Below are 20,941 nucleotides of genomic sequence, written 5' to 3'. Positions count from 1 at the left end.
TTCATAGAGGCCCTCCCACAGGATAATTCCAGCCAGGATCACGAAGAGACACCAAGTCTGGCTCCCACTCCTATGCATAAGGCTACAGTGATCAAGAGGCAGCCTGGATTTTATGGAAATAATTTATTAGTTATTGCTATTAGTGAAAAAGCACTCAAACATGCCACCTTCCATCCACCTTTACACGTTAAGCCACGCAACAGCTTCACTCCACAGGCTACCAAGCTGCAGGTAGCACTAGTTGTGCCAGAAGCTCATCAATAAGTGACCCTGTTCCACCTTTAAGAGACAGGTTTTAGAGGTAACGAGCATTAAGACACAGGCTCTGTAGGAAGTCCAGTTTAGTAGATGGAGTTTCTGGTGGTCAAAGTGCCCTTTGTCCCACCCTTTCTGCACCTTGAGAAGGGGTGCTCCTAGTGCACACCACAGCCTGATAGTAGGAGTCCAAAACCTGATGTTAGAAGTACGAGAGTCCTTTACAGCGACCAAGGAGACGTCTGTAACATCCAGTCCTGGTCCGGGACTCACAGGTGAGAGGTCAGGAGAAGGCCTCCAAGTCCACAGCAGGCAGGGGAGGCCTCCAGTAGGCGAAGTGGCTGTACTCAGGGCACACCAGAGCGATGCTCCCCCTCTGCCCCAGGGGGGGGAAGATCAGCTCCACCACCTCTGACAGCCGCTCGTACCTATGGGGTTATGGAAGGAATTGCAGCAATAACGGGCAAAACAGCAGGGCTTGAAGCAGTCCTATGAAGACTGCTCCTGCTCTAAACCAGGGGGGTAGGAAAGGAAGCAGCTCCCACAGGGTAGGGCCCAGAGGAGAGGGGAACAAGCAGGCCCCTTACGTTGACTTGTGGTTCTGCACGAGCCCCTGGACCAGCTCTCCCTTTGGGTTGACCATAAATATGCGGCTCTCGGGCAGGCCCACGTGCCTGTACGCATACACATCCTGCCAAGGGGGGACAGCAACGTGTGAGAGTGGCAGAAAGGAGCCACCACCAGCCCACCCCCAGTCCCCAGACCCCCACTCACAGTGGCTCTGTTCCCAAAGGCCGCGTAGAAGGGCAGCTTCGTGGCAAACAGGTTTTGGATATCGGTCAGGCAGGCAATCTTGAACACCTCCGGCTTCTTCTCGATCACCTCCCTGGAGCACAAGGCATGTGCACAGAGGAGAGGTCAGAACGGCACCCGCAGGGCAGGACTGCATGCAGCCAGGCCCTCTGGGGGCTCAAAGAAGGGACTGGAAAAGCAGAAGGGTTTCTGTGCATTGCGAGAGCCTCACCACAAAGCTCCAGGAGGACAGGCAGCTCCCCTGCTGCCTCCCATGAGCAGCACCCTACACCAAGGAGGGCACTTGAAGGCTGCAGCAGCCCCCAGGGTTGAGATGGGTGTATGGGGGGGATGCCACCCCCAGGGGTGCAGCACAAGGAAAGAGAGGACAGGTACCTATGGAAAGCAGAGAAGAGGCTGCTGGGGGCAAGCAGGATGGGGCCCTTGGGGAGGGCACAGCCTTGCTCGTTGACCCACTTGAGGTAGCCTTTGGTGACGTGCGCCATGCCGATGGCCCTGGCTGAGCAGTAGAGGAACTTGTAGCCGTTCCTAGAGAGAGCACAGGGAAACCCTGAGCTGTGACCTAGGCACAGCACCCTCCTACCCCAAAGGACGGATGGGGAGGCTGAGTACCTGGCCTGAGCCCACACCCTGCTCACCCCTTCAGCACCCACAGTGCCCTCACAGCTCCCTCACCCAGAGGAGATGCAGGCTGAGACTGACCCCCAGGGCATGGGGAGCCGTGTGCCCCCTGCCCAGCAGCAGGGCCGCCAGCTGCAAGGCACCGAGCTCCTGCAGGAGGGGAGATGGTAAGAGACAGCTGAGAGGTGGAGATGAGCTATCTGCAGGCTCACACTGCCTCTTAGTGGCCACAGAGGCCAGGTGGCAGAGACAGAGCTGGGACCCGCTGCCAGCCTCAGCTGGGTGCACCAGGGCAGCATCGCACCCCTGGGCAGGTCTGGCCCCTTGGGGGACAGGGCAAGGGACAGCTGGGTACCTGTAAAGGCAACCAGCACCCACCAAAGGGGCTGGAAGTGCTAGGCACAGCCTTGTGCTGCTGTTGTACGGAGACACAGAGGCACAGGGCTGTGTGTGTGGCCTCCCTGCTATAGTTCTGTCAGGTTTCCTCATCCCCATGCTTGCACCACCAGCTGCACCTCACTGGCAGAGCCTCCACCGCCATGCATCACCAGTGCCTGGGGAAATGCCCCATCCCTACTTCAGGCACCCACAGCAGCCTCTAATACATCTCTTGTTGCAATCCATGAGGGCAGATAAGATGAAGACACTTGGACCATGCCACACTGCTGGTAACAGGGCAGGAGCTCAAGTGTCTGCAATGAAAGCCTCCATCTTCCTCCATCAGCCATACTGGCTCCCAATTGGTTTCTCCATCAGCTTCCTGCGTCTTTTTGGGGTCTCCTGGTTGCTCTGATACTTACAGGTGGATTTTGTGGAAGAGCTTGGCTATCCCCTGATGAGTCCAGTCTTTCCCCAGATGCGGTAGGATGTGGCCAAGAGCATCTGACCTAAAAGAAAAGGAGACCAGGTTAGGTTGATCCAACCTGGTGGGATTTGCAGTGGGGTTTGGGGTCCTTCCTGGCTGCTTGTGCAAGCCTTGGAAGGACACCTTCCCCTAACACGGCACGGGGAGGGAGAAGGGCCCTTTACTTGGTGATGGTGCCATCGATGTCAGAGATCACCACCTTGTCATCCCAGTTCCACAGGTAGATAGTGGCCTCACAGCGGCACGTGCCCTGGTACTGAGTTGTCACACTGAACGCCACCTCGTTGGGGCCATCCTGCAGGTTCAGCCTCCCCTGCAGCAAAGTGGGAACAAGCACGATACACCAGCACTGGGATGTGCCAGACCAAGGCTTTCCACAGGCCAGGACTAACACCTGAGCAGCCCAGAGACCCACAGCCCCTACACAGGAGCCACCCAGAGCAAGATATTTGGATGCCCTAGAGAACCTTAAGGTCAGGAGTAAAGAAAACCCCATTCAGAGGTTGTCTCCTCCCCACACACAAGCAGACAATGAGGGAGGAGAGTACATACGATTTGTTCTGATGACAGCCTCAGGGATTTCTTGTAGGTTGGCAGAAATTTCTGTGCAAAGGTATCTGTTGTTGATGCATCCCCTGGGTGCAGGGGCTCCTCATCACTGGAGGACCCCTCCTCCTCCTGCCTACACGAGGAAGGGAAGAGCACAGTGCCTTTATTCTGCAGCCCACAGCTCTCACTATGAGCATGGGGGGAGAACTGGAGGGACCCAGGACAACCCACCCACCTGGCCATTGAGGAGCTTGGCTGGACAGAGAGTCAGCCAGAGCCTTAAGAGAGCTTTCTGTCCTCATATACGAGGCAGATTTGGGAACAACTGGTCATTTAGAAGAGATAGAAGCCCACAGACTCCTGAAGGTAGCCTGGGTGCTCCAGCTCGAGCCTCCTAGCAGGAGAGAGGCACTCACCTCTGCTGAGCAGACTCAGGCTGCAGTGTCCCCATGTTAGCCTTTCCTGGCCTTGACTGCTGCTGTAGGGTGGAAAGGGGCATCATTAACACCTTGGAGTCACAGGCAGGGCTGCTTCACTGCCACCCAGAGCAGTGACACCAAAGCAGCAGTGGCAATGCATTCCCCTGCCCTGAAGGGGATGGTGCCCCATGGAAGAGGGGCTGCAGCCCGGTGGCAGAGAGGGGCAGGGAGACCAAGCACAGGCGGTGCCCGGGCTGTGGCATGAAGGGCACGTGGCGAGAGGCTTCACCACTGCCAGGTCTGTGCTACTGCATTACCAGGTGTTGTGCTGGCATCAAGAGACCTGAAGGGACAGCAGCCTTCCCAGGTCACTGCCATAAGGTCCCTCTGGCTGCTCTCATGCTCAGCCTCAGATCATCCTCCCCACCAGAACAGCCCCTATCCCCCGGGGGCACGCTGCCACAGCCAGCACTGCAAACACCTCCTCTGCTGGGAACTCTCGCCTCCTCCAGGAGAACCACCACCTGCTGCCTCTCTTGGGCATCTTCTCCTTCACCAGTCGGTCAATGGTGTGCTGTGAGTGTGGCAGAACACAGGAGGAAATCAGTCACTCGTAACCCCAGCCAGCTCTACAGAGCCCTAGAACAGACTTATGCAGCCCCAACCCTCCCGGAGGGCCAGGAGGCCCAGCTCTGGCCAGCCCTTGCACAGAAAGACATCAGAACAGGTAATTTTTGGTAAGGGAACCTCAACTCTTCAGACTTCAGTGGTACCCGCATGCATCTAAAAACCACCCATACCTGTGGCCCAGCTCTGCCCCAGCCTGGCAGCTTGGCCTCTCGCAGCCCCTCTGCGCATTTGAGCCCTGCTGAGAAGGGCAAGCTGTAGATGTGTCATGCCACTGACCTCAGGAATGTTCCTCTGGAAAGCCTGCAGGGACAGGACCATGGGAGCAGCCACTGCCCAGTTGTAATACCTGGAAGAAACGAGAGGGATGGGAATATCACCACTTCTTGGAGCTGCGAGGGCTGTTTCCAGGTCACCATTCTGCAGCATGGTCAGAAAGCCCTCACCCACTGTCTAGGATGGAGTCACAATCCTACAGGGTGATCCTGCAGGGACAAAGCTAGGAGAGCTGGCCACTCACTTCTTGTTGATCAGGATCACCAGGTTGGGGTCATCGAGGATCCCTGGATTCTCAGCAAACTCCTGGTAGGAGATGATGTGCTCCATGAACTTCTCTGGTGGGACAGAGGCTGTCATACCACTGGTGTACACGATGGGTTTCGGGACAGCAGTCTCCCTTCCTTCCCCTCACACCTACCACGAGAAATCTGCCGGCTGCCCCCAAGGCCTCCACACAGTGACAGGGCAATTGCAGGCATCACATCGGAGCCAGAGCCCGTGGGGCTTTCAGCAGGTACATCTGATGGCAGCGGGACACAGGAAGGGATGCTGGGGTCTGTGACAGGCTTTGAAGTTTGCTCCACCTCACTATCAGCAAGAGAAGGAACAGCAGCAACATCAGGCAATAGCTTTAGACACGGCCCTGGTGTAAGGGCTCAAAGAGGTCTGAGCTTGCTCACTGGGGTACCCCATACCTCCTGGGCAAATAGAGAGCCACCTGCTCCTCATCCAGGTTAGAGATGTCTTCAAGGTAAATGTCACTGGGACCCAGGTGAGGGCTTCTTTTGATGGATCCTCAATGCACAGAGGGAAAGGAAACATACTGAGATGGCTTGGAAAGTAATTAATCTAATTCATCCAAGATCATAACATTGTGATCTTCCTCTCTATACAAGAAGGAATTCAAAATATCACTTCAGAGATTTTTTTTTTCTGGATTTATGCTGGCTGGAGGAGTAAGGCTGGTTAGGACAGGTAACGAAGCCCTTAACACAGCACCAAGGGAGACACACATGCTTTGTTCTGGGTAACTTTCTGCCTGACTTGGCATGCTTAGGATGAAGATGCAGGCCAGGAGCTGCCAGACAATTCAAGTTCAGGGATGCTGAACCAAGAACCCAGCCCCTCTCCAAGTTCAGCTCTGTCCATGGGCTCAGACACCGCTCCCAGCATCAGTCACCTGCTCACCTTGTCTCTGCTGGGGCTCGCAGCTCTCCAAGTCCACCTGGCTCAGGACAGCAGCTCCCTCAGAGGACTCCACATCTGGCTGAGCTCTCAGCACAACCCTCTCACCTCCCTTCTGTTCCTCTTGTTGCGTTGAGGTGGCTCCTGATGAGCTCTCTGCCCCCATGGCACTGGGGTTATCCATCAGTCCAGGGGGGCCATTGCCTTCCTTGGGCACAAGTGTTGGCTCATCAGCCAGCACTGCAGAGGAACAAGGTGGATCCTGAGGTCCTGCTGGGCACAGACCTCCTCCCAGACCTTCAGAGATGGCAAGAAAATGGGTTCTCTCATCCACTGGCACTGGTGTCACAGAGACAGTGGTTGCTGCAGTCTTTGTGGAGTTGGCTGATTCGACCCATTCTGATTTATTCACCTCAAAAAGAGAAGAACAGGTCTGAGGATGGGAAGTTGCTCAAAGCATCAGGGAGAAGAGGACCAGCCCTCTGAGGCTGCCTGGCCCCAGCCTCCTCCACTTACCCCAGGAGCTCCAGCCCCCCTCCCACTGCCTGCTGGAGGGGCACCAGAGCACTTACCCGAGGGAGCCGTCCCCAGGCCCACTGCATGCGGGATTCAGCCCCTAGGGCAAAACTCTCCTGCGGCCCGATCTCCAGCTCAGAGTCACTTCTGGGAGAAGACAGATGGCTCGGGGCTGGGCTACAAGAAGATAAGGCAATATTGGGCCTGCCCTACCTTATATAGCCCCATGCTTTCCTGTCACTTGCAAGGATATTTAGGGCCAAAAGCCCTGCGAGGCTGGTTTCCCAGAGAGTCAGTTCTGCCCCATAAAACTACCATTTGCCAGGACTGATGGGAAGCTGAGGTCTAAGAGAGCAAAGTGCTTCAGCCCTGAGCTTTTCCACAGCCAGACCTTGTCAGCCAGGAAGGCTGCCTTCTGACACCCCCAGGTCCTTTCTCCTGACCTCCTGCCCCAGCCACGAGGCACACACACCTCTCTGCTCCCACCAAAGGGGCGCAGACCACCCTGGACCCATCCTTTACCTGTCCATGGAGGCTAGCTCCCCATCAGAGTAAGGGTGGGCCTCCTGCACCTGCAGCGACCCAATTTCTTCTTTGGGGAGATCAGTGAAGGAGACAGACACCTCGCCCCTGGGCTCCTCACAGCCTCCCGGAGCAGGGCCCGTCACCTCCTTGCGCCTGGGCTTCCTCCTGCGCTGCCTCCTCCTGCGCAGAGCCACCTCAGTGCTCGGGGCCTCCTGGCCATGAGGGGGTTGAGTGGTGCTCTCCAGGCTCTCCTCTGTGGGGATGGGAGACGTGCAGAGGCAGGATCGGATGCTCCTCTGGAACAAGGACGGGCAGAGGCCATCAGCTCCCTCCTCTCCAGGCTGGCAGCCCATGGCTCCCGTCTATCCAACATGTCCCACCATCACAGCACCACGGAGCTGTGCCCCAGGGGTGGTTGTGTCTAGGCCTACAGGGAAGGTTTTGTACATGCGACATGCAAATAAAAGAGCTCTGCAGCCACAAGTTAAAGACATCCTTAATAAGGGCAAGGGGATGCAGGCAGGAGATGGCACCACAAGACCAGAGTTACGAAGGGTGTAGATGGCATTTGTTTCTAGTGCCTTCTCCCTGCTGTCAAAACCAGCCCAAGCCAGCAGCAGCCACAAGTCATCCTGGTAGGGAGTTGGCTGAGATTTCCAGAAGCCACAGCTGATCTCATCCTGCTCACCAGGGGAGCAGACAGCCTGCCACGACATCTGGCCCATTTCCACCCCGTCACAAGATCCCTCAAGATCCCAAGCTCAAGACACCTGCCAGGCTGGCCAGTAGCTGTGCCCAGGGAGGAAGACCTGTCTGGGATGAGGATATTTGGTCTAACGCTCGCTCAGGGTGCTTCACGCTGGTAAGATCCCTTGAGCAGGAACCTTTCTGGGCACAAAGAGGGACTAATGCAGCCACCCCAGGGAAGAGCAGCAATCCAAGCCTGGTTGCTCCACCTAAGCCCTTGTGACCACCTGGAAGTGAGGGGACACACAGCAGCAGCTCCTCTTCATCACCAACCTCATTCTCCTCAGACTCCTGGACAAAGAAGGCCTCGCCATTGTCACCCAGCTTCATGTGCAGGTCCACTGGCTCCCCATTGATTTCAATGTCAACCTAGCAAAGGGCAGAAGGTGTCTGTCCACCTGAATGTGCTCACCCATCAGGGCACAGCAAGACAAGAAAGAAACCACAGTCCTTCCCTATACACACCAGAAGCTGTGACGGGGGAAGGCCCCAGCTCTCTGAACACCAGAGGAGGGAACCCAAGGGCACCAGCACACATCCAGCACCACTTACCACCTTCTCCTTGGAGCGCAGCACACCCAGCTTCCCGAAGCGCACGTGGAAAGGGGAGCACTGGAAGGAGTTATCGGGCTGCCTCACCACAATCACATCGATGCAGCCCGTCAGGGTGGCAGGGTTCAGCCCCCGGTACAGCTCCTTCACGGTGACAAAGACGGTCTCAGCAAGCTGCCCCACGTAGTTCATTGTCTGGGACTGCAAGGCAGAGAGAGGAACAGGTTCAGGTGGGGGGGAAAGAGCTGCGGCAGCTAGGGGAGAGTTTGCTCTAGGAGAGCAGATCCACAGCTGCAAGCACAGCCCCATCGAGGGGACAGGTCAGCATCCAGGGAAACTGAGGCAAAAAAATACAAAGGGCCTTGATGGAGGCCAGCCAGGGACTGAGCACCAGAGAACAGGGCAGAAGCTGAGCACTAACCATAGCACCCAGCTTGGAGGAGAGATTTCCTTGCCATTAGGACACCACTACATTTGGCACTTGCAAGAGCAAATGCTACTTTGAGGCAACACCTTGCCATCAAGCTGTTACCATGCAAATTTGCTTGGAGGGAGTCCTCCTGCCCTGGTGTGGTGTAAATGCCTGAAGTAACTAGGAAAATAAAACTAACATTCACACTTTTAAGGAAAAGGTACAGCATTGAAGAGGCTTTCAGGGTAGGGCATAACTGCATTATCTGAGCATTCCCTAGGCTCCCAACCTTAGATGCTATCGCGCTGGGGAAACTTGGTGTGCTAGCCCTAAGGAACACCACGGAGCGTAGAGTGGAGTGGAGACACCACGGCTAGGCTCTGTAATCAGGTGGGGCCTTGATTGTTCTTGTGCACAAAGCTGCACTTTTTGCCACCCTAAGCCAAAGACCTGTCATGTTTTGACAAATGCTGTACCCTAGTGTACTTTTTGCTCATTATAATATCATTATAATACCAAAACACACCTCCATCCCAAAAGCTACCCGCCTCCAAGGTGCGACCACCCCTCACTGAGCATGCGCTCTGGATTTCTCGGAGACTATTACTTTAAACGGAAACGGGAAAACTTTACACCAATCATAACTAAGATATGCTTGACTAGAGCCACTCAAGCTCCACCTAAAAGATAGAAAATAATATAAATTGGCCCAAGAGAGAGGGGATGTTAGGGAAGATACCATCGTCAGGGGAGATACCATCCCGAGGACATACAACATCCTTAGGACCTCCTGACTCCTGGGATCAGTCGACGGGCTGAGCCTCTCTTCCCCCCCCATTGGGACGCCTTTGGGTGAGATCTGAATATTTGCTTATAAATCTCTATAGAGTCTTTGATCCTTTTAACGCGTTTATTTCTAGGCTGCGCACCTGTAACACCTAGAACCCACACCTAGAACCCACACCTAGAACCCACACCTAGAACCCACACCTAGAACCCACACCTAGAACCCACACCTAGAACCCACACCTAGAACCCACACCTAGAACCCACACCTAGAACCCACACCTAGAACCCACACCTAGAACCCACACCTAGAACCCACACCTAGAACCCACACCTAGAACCCACACCTAGAACCCACACCTAGAACCCACACCTAGAACCCACACCTAGAACCCACACCTAGAACCCACACCTAGAACCCACACCTAGAACCCACACCTAGAACCCACACCTAGAACCCACACCTAGAACCCACACCTAGAACCCACACCTAGAACCCACACCTAGAACCCACACCTAGAACCCACACCTAGAACCCACACCTAGAACCCACACCTAGAACCCACACCTAGAACCCACACCTAGAACCCACACCTAGAACCCACACCTAGAACCCACACCTAGAACCCACACCTAGAACCCACACCTAGAACCCACACCTAGAACCCACACCTAGAACCCACACCTAGAACCCACACCTAGAACCCACACCTAGAACCCACACCTAGAACCCACACCTAGAACCCACACCTAGAACCCACACCTAGAACCCACACCTAGAACCCACACCTAGAACACCTGTAACACCTGTGTATTTCATGCATACTAGCTTGCTTTTGCAGATAGTCACTATCACCGGCAATCCAAAAGAACCTGATTATCTGTTGCTGTAATAAACCATACTTGATTGCATTGTGATAGCTCTCATTAATGCAACTAGGGTGAGGGTGGTTATCCGTGATAGTTCAGTGTTCTGAATCTAACCAGACCCCCAGACGGTTAATGCATTGTTGGTGAATGTCTGAACGGACCCCCAGGTGGTTAATACGTTTTTGGTGAATGTCTGAGCGGACCCCCAGGTGGTTATTACGTTTTTGGTGAATGTCCGAACGGACCCCCAGTTTTGGTGAATGTCCGACTGGTTCAGTACTCTGAATCCAACCGGGCCCGTAACGGTTAATCAGCTACACCCCTTTAACGCAACACCTGGGCTGGCCTTAGAAGCTCGGGGCAGAGAGGTGATAAGTCCAAGGAGCTGCTACGTACACCACATGCTCACTTCTATCAAAGCCACATTCCTCACTCAGAAGAGCACATTTAAGTCTCCCCAAAACAGGGGGACAAAGCCCTCGCTAAGATGAGAGCTCCCCAGTCCTCACACCTCGCCCCTGCTGCCATCGCCCAGCTCCCAGGGAGCTCCTGCCCAGGGGCTGTGCTGCCTGAAGCCACAGGCTGGCGGAGGACACCCAGGCAGCTCTACAGCACCATTTTCACATGCTCTGATATTGCATAGCTTCTGCTTTTTGTTAGAAAAAACACCTGCAAGGAAAATTTTGCCTGCTGTACGGTCATCACCCTACCTGCTCATACCCAGAGCAGGAGCTAACCCCCCTCTGCCACACTCAAGCAGGCATGTGGAAGAGAGGCATGTCTGCAAAGCTGGAGTTTGCGTGGTCCCTGCTGGGCATCACAGAACAGCACACATACAGCAGGCTCTGGCGCCCCACCTCACCCCAAGGAGAGGAGGGCACACAGGACAGCCACCCCAGAAGGACCACAGAGACCCAAAGGAGACCTCCTGCTTCACCAGCAGGGCCAGCCCACGGCACAGCCCCCAGAGCACACCCAACAAGCGCTGGCTCCTTACCCAGAGGGACGAGCCCTCTGTCCCCGCAGGCACCCAGCCTCTCTGATCTGCCCTGCAGCAGCTTAGCCCTGTCCTGTTCCCAGACATCCCTGTAGGAGGGGATTGCATGTCTCCCCCCACTCCTCCCCTGACTTGCCAGGAATAAAGCAAAGCCCACAGCCCCCTTATGGCAGCAGGAAAGCACTGGCTGGCTCCAGAAGCGTCAGTGCCTCTGTCAGCATCGGTGCCTCCATCAGCTCTGCTCCAAGCCCAGGTCACGGGGCCAGCCCTGGTGGCACTGAGCTGCTGAGCCCAGCTTCCCTGCTGCATCACAGCACACAGCAGGGAACAGGAGGGAGCTCTCTGCGGCAGCAGGGGGGATTTCTGGAGAGAAGGAGCCTCTGATCAGCCACCGTGCAGAGAAAGTTATGATTTGCAGAGATAATTGGTGGACAAGGCAAGAGAAAGGGTTTTGAGGACACCACCCCCAGAAAGAGCAGGGTCACAGCCCCTCACCCACAGCTCCTGCAGAGGGAACAGCCCCCCCGGGGGTGACACGGCCACAGCCCACCTCCCCAGCTGAGGACCCCCAAAAACACCCCAGGCCCCTCAGCACCTGGCTCTGCCCCAAGCAGCACCCCCCTGTCCCTGCCTGTCCCCAGCAGCAGGCAGGTGGCACAGGGACACCCATCCCACAGCTGACACACCCCATAAGGAGCAGCACCTTTCCCCTGCTCCCCATCCACCACACAGCTCCAAGCTGCCCAGGACCTTCCCCTTACCTTACCAGGCACCTCAGCACCCTCTCAACTTTAGGGCAAACCGACCAGGACCCCCTGGAGCTGCTCCGCACCACCTGTAGCACCCAGCTCCACAGCTCCTCCTCTCCCCACCACTTCCTTCCTCTCACCTGAGCCAGGGGAGGGCCCCAGCTCCCAAACAGCACCCAGCCCCTGCCACGGGCCTCCTGCTGAGCCTATGAGGGCTCCCGGGAGGTTTTGAGGGTGGATCTGGAGATGGGGAGCAGCTGTGTGCCACTGCAGCCAGCTGCTTTGCTCCGGCTGCCTGTTGCTGGCGGAGCCCTGTTCCCCCATCCTTCCCCAGCCAGCATCCCTCGAGGCTGCTGCAGCCTGACCCCAGGGCTGGCGTTTCCCAGGAATGTCCTTATTTCATTTTCTGGACCAGATCTCTGAGTGTTTAACCCCTTGGGGCATGAACTGGATGAAGCCCCAGCTCTCAAGACCCCGGCAAAGACTGCATGAGCCCTTGAGGCCGGGGTGGTGTCTTGCTATAGAGCATGCACCAGGTGCTAATTCCTCCTGCTCCGTAGGGTGATGGGGGTTGCTGCAGGGTCATATGGGCTGGGACCACAAAGGGTGGCCAGGGAAATAATTGTTGTGTCAGGCCCTTAATTGCTGCAGGATATAAGAACTGGGCTGGGAGGAAGGTGGGCTGCTGGTGGGGAGGGATGAACCTTCACTAGAACCTAGTGGGGGGGAGATTTAGGGGGAGTACATTTAGCTGTTCCCAGCAAACTGGGAGAGTGGATTTTGGTGAGATGTTTCCCTGCAGAACCTAGGACTGGTAGCAGGCCAAAAGCTTCCAAGGGAAGGACTGCCTGACCTAGGGGTGTGTGCCCTAAGCCAGAGCCATCCTGAGCTCAGCCTCCTGCTCCTGCGAGGGCTCTTGGATGCCGTGAGTCTGGTGAGATGCAAACTCATGCTTGGGTTGCTTATTGCAAGCTCCCTATCCTGCCCTGATCTTTGAAAAAAAAAACAGTGTGTGTGTGTGTGAGGATATTTTTCCAAGCTCTTTAAGTGTTGCTAAACAACCCCCCCCGGAGAAGTTAAAGGAGTTTTAAGGGCTGAGGATGTGCTCCAGGTAACGGAGGGGATGGAAACGTGCAGCAGGCTGTTAGCTCTCAGCTGCTGGGATGTGAGGAGGATGCCTGCCCTGCTGGCAGCACACCCCAAAAACCTCCCGCGGCCCCGGTGCTGTTGGCATGGGAGCCACCCTCTGCGGCCAGCACCCGTGGGAGATGCAGCCCTGCCGGGGCAGGAACTGGCAGCAGGTTGCAGCAGCGCAGGAATGCCTTTTCAGAAGAGGGCAGCATTTCTTTGTCAGCCAGCTGAATGCATCCTTGGGTGAGCTCCGAGAAGGCGGGCAGAGCAAGCAGGAGCACACGAGCAGCGCAGCCTTGCTCTGGCCCCAAGCCCCCATCCTCTGGGTACTGGGGTTAGCAGCTGGGACTCGGGCACCCTACAGAAGTAGCTCCCACCCTTTTTCTGCTCCAGGCCTCCTGGCTCGGCTGTTTGTCCCCCAACAGCTCCCCATCGCCCAGGCGCTGTGTCACACCCGTGCTGTGGAGCTCCTGGCCTTCTCATTGCTCTGGTCATCTTCTACAAAGCCATGGGGTTAATCTTGGTCCTTGCCAGCTGCCTCTGAACCAGAAGGCACGTTCTTTTCATATTCTCTCTCTGTTGTTTTTTGGGGGAAGGCCAGCCCTGCAGGCCCATCGCTCCCTGGGCACCCCAAGTTCTCTGCATCCCCCCACCTGGAGAGGCCCAGCAGGGAGAGGTTTGTTCTCTCCTTTTGGGACCTCCACAACCTGCAGATGTCTGTAACGAGCTTTTCATGACAAGATGGCCCTTTCCTCTTAAGTCAACTGAAACGTGGTGCCCCCAGCTCCCTGTGTTCCAGTGCAAAGCGAAGCTCACATGCGTACCCATCTTGGCGTCTTGCTTCTTGCATCCCTGGCGCTCCTTGCCTGTCTCAGATTGCAGCTTCCCCTGGCACGGGATGGCTGCGCTCAGGTCCCTCGGCGTGGCTGCGAGCGCTGTGCCTCTGCTGGCTGGCAGCTGCATCCCCAAGGAAATCTGCCACCATCTCCTCGGCTGTCTGGAGCAGCCACAGAGCCTCCTCCATTTCCCTCTGCCCCCAAAAAAACACCTCCTGCGTCCAGCCAGCGGGTGAAAGGGGGGACACGCCGTGTCAGTGACGGGCTGTTCCCCCCCTGCTTTGTATTTCGACAGCTGCTGCAGGAAAGCCGGGCTGCAGCCAGCTCTTAGGATGCCTCCAAGGTTGGGCTGGTGTCAGCGCTGCCTCCTCCCTCGGCCATCCCATTCTTGCTCCTGGTCGTTCCCAGCTGTTCAAGCTTGTCTCTGAGCAGCCTGGCAGCCCCTCGGGACGCTTTGCCTCTGAACCCTCCTCGCTGCTCGGTCCTTTGTGGGCCTGGGGTGGAACATCTGGAGGGAGGCTGGCTGGGACTGACACAGCTCGGCTCGCCAGGGGCACCGCGAAGGGGCAAGGATTCGGGCAGGACGGGAGGGGAGAGCTGAGCTGTGCCTGTCAGGAGGCTGTGACCGCCTACGGTGATGGTCAGGGGCTGGGGGGCTCCAGCACCCAGCTGTAATTGGGGACAGGGCAACGCTGAGCAGCCACACAGCGCCCCAAAGCCGGGCGGGGATGAAGCCGGGCGGGGATGTTCCCCTGCAGGGCTGGTGGGGCTGGGGGGGGTCCTCACCAGGGCGGGAGGTTTGGATGCAAAAATCCCTTCCTTTTAAAAGCAGGGGGAGCGCCCTGCACGGTGCTTCGCTCAGCTGCCCGCTCCGATTCCCCTCCCTGGCTCCACAAAGGGCTCTGCCGGCTGCCGAAATGGCCACATTTATTTATTTATTTATTTATTTTTAATTTTTTTTTCCTCTTTTCCATGACCGCCAAGATCGGGGGGACGCGGGGCACCCCCGGCACGGGGCGCTGCGAGCCCCGGGGCTGAGCGGGGGCACGGCCGGGAGCGCGCCCAGCGCCCAGCGCGCACCCCGCAGCCGCGCGCACGCGCGCCGCCGCGGTGACGTCACCCCCCTCCCAAACCACGCGCGCTCCCGCCCCCCCCCCCGGCGGTGTCGCGCCCGCGCTCGTGCCCGCGCTCGGCGGCGGCGCCCGCCCCGCTCAGCCGCCGGGGCCGGTGCCGGGGCCCGCAGCCGGGGGTGAGTGCTGGGGGGCGGGGGGGGGGGTCCCGGCAGGTGTGGGGGGGGGCGCTGGGTGCCCGCCCCGAGCCCCCCCGGCGGGAGGGAGGCGGTGCCCGCGGGCAGGGGGCTTCGGGCGGCGGCACCGGGGCTGGGGGGGATCCGTGTGCGCGGGGAGCCGGAGGGGTTGGGAGGGGGTCCCGGGGGGTCTTAGGGTCCCGGGGGGGTTTTAGGGTCCTGGGGGTGCCCCCCTGCCCGGGGTGCCCCGTGGGTTTCGGAGCTGAGCCCTGTGGTGGGCACCGCGGCACCGGGAGCTCGGGGCAGGCGGGGTCCCGCTGGGTACCCGGGGGGGTGTCAGCCCCGCAGGAGCCTTCAGCCCCCCGTGGGCATCCTCCTCCTCCTCCTCCTCCTCCTCCTCCTCCTCCTCCTCCTCCTCCTCCTCCCGGCCCCGGCTCTGCCCCAGCCCCGGGTCCCCGAATCCCCGCGGGTGCGGAGCCAGAAGTTCCCCTCGCTGCCCGGAGAGGTTTGTCCTAAACCCATCGCTCTTTAAGGGATGAGGAGGGGGAAGAGGAAAAGAAACCCAACACCAAACGCCAGGTGAGAAGCAAACAAATCAAAGCGAGCCTCCTATTTACTGCTGGAGGAAGCTGCAGGGTACCGGTAACTCCGGGTATCTGGGCTGGGACTGTGACCTCGCTGTGTTTTACAGCTCGGGGGGAGGCAGCAGGCGGCTTCAGCCCCTTTATTGTTTCCTCTTTAACTCCTCGCAGTAACGCGTGGCACAGCAGTGCCCACGCAGCCTTGGGGCCCTGACCCAGCTCTGGGGGTGGCCAGGAGGAGGCTGTGGGGCTGCGTTTTGTTCCTGGCACAGCCTAACCCGTGGCATCCCTCAGTGAGACTGCAGACATTTGGGGTTCAGCCTCCCCAGCTCTTGCTGCTGTAAGGAAGCCGGGGCGATCTGAAGCCCCCGAGTCCCTCCCGGTACCACCTGGCTGCCGGTGGGATAGGTGCTGAGCCAAACCTGCCCGCTGTGGGTTTCTGCCTCCCATCGGCTGGGGGGTGCTGCGGGGAGCCCCGGGGAGGGCAGTGGCAGCGCTCGGGGGGCTTTAAGGCTGCGCAGCAGCAAGCTTTTCCCTTCCCTATCCAGACCTCCTCTTCTCCCCTTCCAAAAATGTGCTGCCTCCGTGGATGTGAGCTCTGCTATTTTCTTTATCTTCTGCTCTGGTTACTATGGTGCTGGTGTGAGAAGCAGCTCCGCCAGCTACCCTGGGAGCTCGTAAAATACCTCGAAGTTGGTGTCCCCTCGCTGCTGAGCAGGGAGCGCCGCGTCCAGCCCTTACCGAGCTGTTCCCCGTTTGCGTGGCCTGCGGTGGAGTGGGTCTGGAGGCTGGGCGAGGTGCTCAGGGAGCCTGCTCCAAGGTCTCCAGCAAAACATCGACCCCAGCAGCGTGAGGCCGGGGCTTGGCTTCGCTCTTATCACCGCCGACCTCGGGGCTGGCCCTGGGAGAGCTGCGTGCATTCCCCTCCCCAGGCACTGCGCTGCTTGTTTCCTGCCTGGTGCAGACAGGGCTGTAGCTCACTCGGAAGGCTGTCGGGAATGGAAACAAATAATTTAGAGTCTGTGGAAATCCGTGCAAACAAAAGGCAGAAGATGGGAACAGACGTTTCCCCCGGCGCCGCCGTCCTGCTCGGCCCTTCCAGCTTGCATAAGCGCCCGAGCGAACCCGCGGCTGCTGGTTTGGGGCCGCCTGCCTCGCTGGGGCAGGCCTCGATCCCCACCTCTGACACTTTGCCTTTCTGTCTTTTTCTACCTGATTTGCATGGGAAAAGACACGAGGGGAGATCCATCCCACGGGGAGGTGCTGGGAGTGGATCCCCAGTTTGCTCGCTGTCTGTGCAAGTTGCCGTCGCCCTCCTTCTCGCAGGGAGCTGGCCTGGCTCTGGGATACGGGGATTGCTCGGGGCAGCAGGAACCCAGCGCCAGGTCTGGGTTCCTCCCTCCTCGCCGGGGCACAGATTTGTCATTCCTGAGGGTGATTCACCCCGTCCAGACTCTGATTCACCCCCGGAGGTGCTTCTCCCTGTGCATTAATTAAACAGGAGCCTGGGATGATGATGATTATGATTTAGACACCTGTTCCAGGTGGAATAAATCTAGGTCCTGATGCAGAGGCTCATCTGGAGGAGATCCTGCTTGCTGCGGGACTGGCAGAAAGATGGTGGGGAAGGTCTGCAGCATCTCTTGCCCTCTTTCAGCTGTGATGACTTTCTTGCTTTGTTGAGTCGGAGAAGGGTGATGTTTCTAATTAAAAAGAAGAAAAAGTCATGTACTTCTCCCATTCTTTGTTTGTTTTCTGGTGTGTTTTTTTTTTTTTTTCCTTTTCTCTGGACAAATGTTCTAAATAACAAAGCTTAAAACGCAGATGGAGCGAGTTTGCATGAAGTGAAATGACTGGGAAAGCCTTGGTTGGCTGAGGGCTGCGGTGGACGCGGAGGAGCTGGTGATGACATATGGCACAAGAGTAGAGCCCAGGCGGTTTGTTTGTCACCAGAGGCAGCCACAGTTGCCGCAGCCACGGCTCATCTTCACGAGGAGGATGCTCCCATACGTTTCAGAACCTCCATCAGCTCTCCAGCCTGAAGGACCCTGTGATCCTTTCCTCTCTCCTTTCAGAGTGGTGTACTGGTGCCCTCACCTTTTCCTACGGAGCTGTTAGGGAGATATTTAACCAAACTCCCTTTATCTGTGTCCTCTTCACTCCTTATTCTTACATTATTTATTGTACATTGAAACATTGGGAAGTGAGCCTTGTAAGCTGCACGTTCAGCTTCAGGGATGGCTCTCGCATCACTCCCGATGGCAAGCACCACGCTCGCTGCCCCAGCCAGGCCCCCCGTGTATTTCAGCACTTGCTTGGAAAAGCAAACAGCCTGTTGTTAGGGTTGTGGAGTTTCCATTTGGGTTCCACCCAAACGATCCCATCCAGTAACGCTCAGAAACTCAGCCTGGGTGATAGGGCTTCACTTGCTTTCCTCTGAGCAGGTCATTTTGGGGGAGAGACCTCGAGGGAGGCTGTTCCAGGGGAAGGAGAAGAGCCTTGTAGCTTTTTTTTTTTTTTTTTTTTCTTAATACAAAGATGCTTGAGAGGGCCATGTCAAGAACAGGGTGGGGAGAGAGCCTTGGAATGTGGCCTGCGGAGTGTCCTTCACACGGAGCAGTGCCTGGCTGGGGCAGGCTCCAGCAACGAGCACTTCAAAACTCACCGAGGCGAGAGGCTGTTGAGAGGGGCGCCCAGTTTGGTGAGGCAAGGAGGCTCGCTGCTCTCCGTGGCAGCGTCTTTAACTCTTCCTCTCCTCAGGAGCTGCCTTGAGGCTGTTTCCAGACTGGCTTTTTTGTGCTACAGGTACAAACAGCATTATTTGCTCCTGTGAGGAAGATGAGGAGGCTGCTTGGGTTGTTCGTGGACCCGTGGCTCGGCTTGGGGGCTGCCTTCAGCCAGGTGCGTGCTCTGCTCCGACGCTTTGATAAAGAGAGAGGTTTTCGTGACACTTAGAGAAACATCTCTTGGAAATAGGTCAAGCAAATATTTATTTGCCTGAGGTGTCATGCCAGTGGTGCACAGACAGGTAGTCACTCTGTTTGTTCCCGCTGTTTCTTTTCATGCATAATCAGTGCTCTCTGGGGGAGCGCATAAATGCAGGTTAATGGCTGTGTGTGACCAGAGTCAAGCTGGTGGTCTCTCCTCATCTGAAGCCTCTGCATCTCCTATGGCCTTACCCCTGTGGCGTTGCAAATCAGAAGCTGTGACACCTCGTTGTGTCCGGACTCTAATCAGAAAGTGCTGGGGATAATGGTTGTTCCCCGGGGAGCTTTCCTCTCTCACAAGCCAGCTGTGGGACACCGAATTTTCTGTGGCGTGTCAGGCAGGTGAGGGGCAGGATCGGGCTGGAAGAAGCTCTCCCTCCACTTGGGGAGCTGGCTGTCCTCAACACCGAGTGATGATGTGCCAGGACCTCAGCAAGGACCAGGGTTTGTCTTCTGGGTCAGCAGCCAGGCTCTGCGCTGCCTGCGTGTGAGCTGAAGGCATCCTTTGCCAGCTGGGCTGGCCGAAGGGCATAAAACTCTCCAGGGGTCCAGGACTGTGCAGGGGAGGAGGCAATGGCCTCAGCACCAGCACTGGTTCCCAAGAGTGAACTGCTTTTATTCCTCTGTGTTGGACTGCTTCAACCAGCTTAAAAGCAGCTCCCAGAACTCAGCAAATCTGAACCAAACACAACCAAACAAACCAACTCGCTTTGTTCTGCTGGTGGTTCATCTTCCCGCAGTGCTATTCTCGTGGGACCTGCTGGCAGCACGTGCCTGGCCATCCCATGGAGCTCGTCCTGCCGTCTGTCCCAGATCCCCAGGAACCCGTCAGTATCTGTGTGTACTCGAAGAGGGATTTAACCTTCCTGCCTGCTCTTAAAGGGGTAAAAACAAAGAGGTTAGTTTCAGAGGACCAGAGTTAGGCTCAAAGCCTTCAATACAAAGCTCTTCATCTCCAGGTGTGCTCAGCGTAGAAGTAGCAAAGGTCTTTTGCTACTCCTGGACAAACCTCGATACCTGCAGACCTTCCCAGGCGGCTCCAGGTCCTGCTCATCCCTAATCAGCACCTGGGAGGCTGTCAGCTCACCCAGCGCCTCCAGCAGCTTCGGAGGCCTTGACAGCTCGGATGTGGCACGAGCAGGGCTTCTCGAAGCCTGGTATTCACAGTCCTGGCAAGAGGTGCTTGTTTACCCCGTGCACCGAGGTTAATTGGCTCTTGGGGTGGTTGTGGCTGTAGGTAGTCACCTGGGTGTGAGCGCTGGAAGCGTGTCACCTTCCAACACGTGCAGGGCGGCACGCGGGGCCAGCGTGCCTGCTTGGTAAGCAGGGTGTAAATGCAGGCTCCTCTTCTGCAGGCTGCCTCGTCCTTCCTTGCTTTGTTAAGGATCGTTTCCGTGTTGGGAAATATTTAAGAAAAGGGGAGTGTCCCTATTGGAGGCAGAGCTAATTTAGAAACAAAATTCTGGGAAAAAGCCTCAGCTGCTCTAGCAGAGGAGAAGCAGGCTCGTGGGCTGGGTCCGGAGCCAGCAGATGGATGTGAATGGTTCTTGAAGGCCAAAGCCCACCTGCTGCCTTGTGCTCTGCTCCTCCGGCTGTTTGTGCGCCCTGACGTGCAGCGGATGTTTTAACTAACAGCCAGGTGTTTTAACTAAATACCGAGTGTGCAGTGCTTTAACGCTGCTTCACAGCTGGGGAGCATGGGGGCTGCGGGTGGTGAGGTTCGTGGTGCTGCTGCTCCACAGGTCCCAGCCTCTCCTGTGCTCTCAGGCTTTGAGCTTCCAGAAGAAGGAATCATCTTACTGCCTTTCCTGCCCCTCCTAATTTTGCCAGCATCGTTTTCGTGCTGATCTGTGTGTCTGGAGAGGCGTCACCCCTACTCCTGCTCGCTGCCCTGCCCCAGCCGGCGCGCTGTTCCCACTCCGAAAATTTACTTTTCTTAGTCACAGCCTGAGGATCCCCAGCGGCTTGTGGGGAGCAGGAGGAAAGCCACTGCTCGGGAAGGAGAAGAGGCTCGGTTGTTTAAAGAACTTCAAAGTTTTCATGTTCCCACTTTGATCTTCTGCGGCATCTGGGATAGGTTTCTTTCTTCTTTCTCTGAATTCCACCACCCCGGTGTAGTTCCCAACGTGCTGGCAGAGTGCTTGGAGCTGAGCGGGTGAGTACGAGGAGGAGCTGCTGCTTCCAGGGACAGCCACCAAGCAAACACGGTGTCCCTTGTGTCCCCAGTGCCCTGTTGGAGGTGACACCGTCATACTGATGTGCGTCCTCGGCGAGGTGGTGCGAGGGAGTAAATAGGACCTGGGGCCTGCCTCCAGCCCTTGCGCTCCTCCTCGCAGCGAGGCGCAGGGCCTGGGTTTGGAAATGCAGGCTTATGTCCTAGGCGTCAGGAGGCT

The 20,941-nt window shown here is 57.1% G+C and overlaps 2 protein-coding genes across 8 annotated transcripts in view; one reads left to right on the top strand and one right to left on the bottom strand.

Annotated features, from left to right (window-relative positions):
• Positions 1–104: 104 nt before the first annotated feature.
• Positions 105–19,922, bottom strand: LPIN3 (lipin 3). Of its 6 annotated transcripts, XM_068700314.1 has the most exons (20): positions 16,774–19,922; positions 16,248–16,550; positions 7,954–8,154; positions 7,675–7,770; positions 6,652–6,950; positions 6,186–6,306; positions 5,617–6,025; positions 5,124–5,223; positions 4,847–5,016; positions 4,670–4,763; positions 4,429–4,498; positions 4,004–4,096; positions 3,520–3,581; positions 3,107–3,236; positions 2,719–2,867; positions 2,490–2,576; positions 1,444–1,596; positions 1,030–1,141; positions 843–946; positions 105–683 (listed from the first exon to the last, which is right to left on the bottom strand). In XM_068700314.1, exons 3-20 carry the CDS (start codon positions 8,143–8,145, stop codon positions 539–541), a joined length of 2,586 nt encoding a protein of 861 aa, XP_068556415.1. In that variant the 5' UTR covers positions 8,146–8,154; positions 16,248–16,550; positions 16,774–19,922; the 3' UTR covers positions 105–538. The 6 variants fall into 6 exon arrangements, with proteins under 6 accessions (XP_068556415.1, XP_068556412.1, XP_068556413.1 ...); XM_068700311.1 differs by having other exon boundaries at positions 16,248–19,922; XM_068700312.1 differs by having other exon boundaries at positions 16,303–19,922.
• Positions 14,877–20,941, top strand: part of ZHX3 (zinc fingers and homeoboxes 3) — a 45,942-nt gene continuing 39,877 nt past the window's right edge. Inside the window, exon 1 of one of the 2 annotated variants that reach the window (XM_068700304.1) lies at positions 14,877–14,983. The gene's annotated coding sequence lies outside the window, so the exon portion shown is untranslated. Of the gene's footprint in view, positions 14,984–15,035; positions 15,560–20,941 lie in introns of those variants that run through there. The other variant, XM_068700305.1, reaches the window with a different exon arrangement.

The sequence above is a fragment of the Anas acuta genome, chromosome 16 (assembly GCF_963932015.1).
Source record: "Anas acuta chromosome 16, bAnaAcu1.1, whole genome shotgun sequence".
NCBI classification, from domain to species: domain Eukaryota; kingdom Metazoa; phylum Chordata; class Aves; order Anseriformes; family Anatidae; genus Anas; species Anas acuta.
The sequence above is the reverse complement of the archived record's forward strand: the minus strand, read 5'-3'. Positions and strand labels throughout refer to the sequence as shown.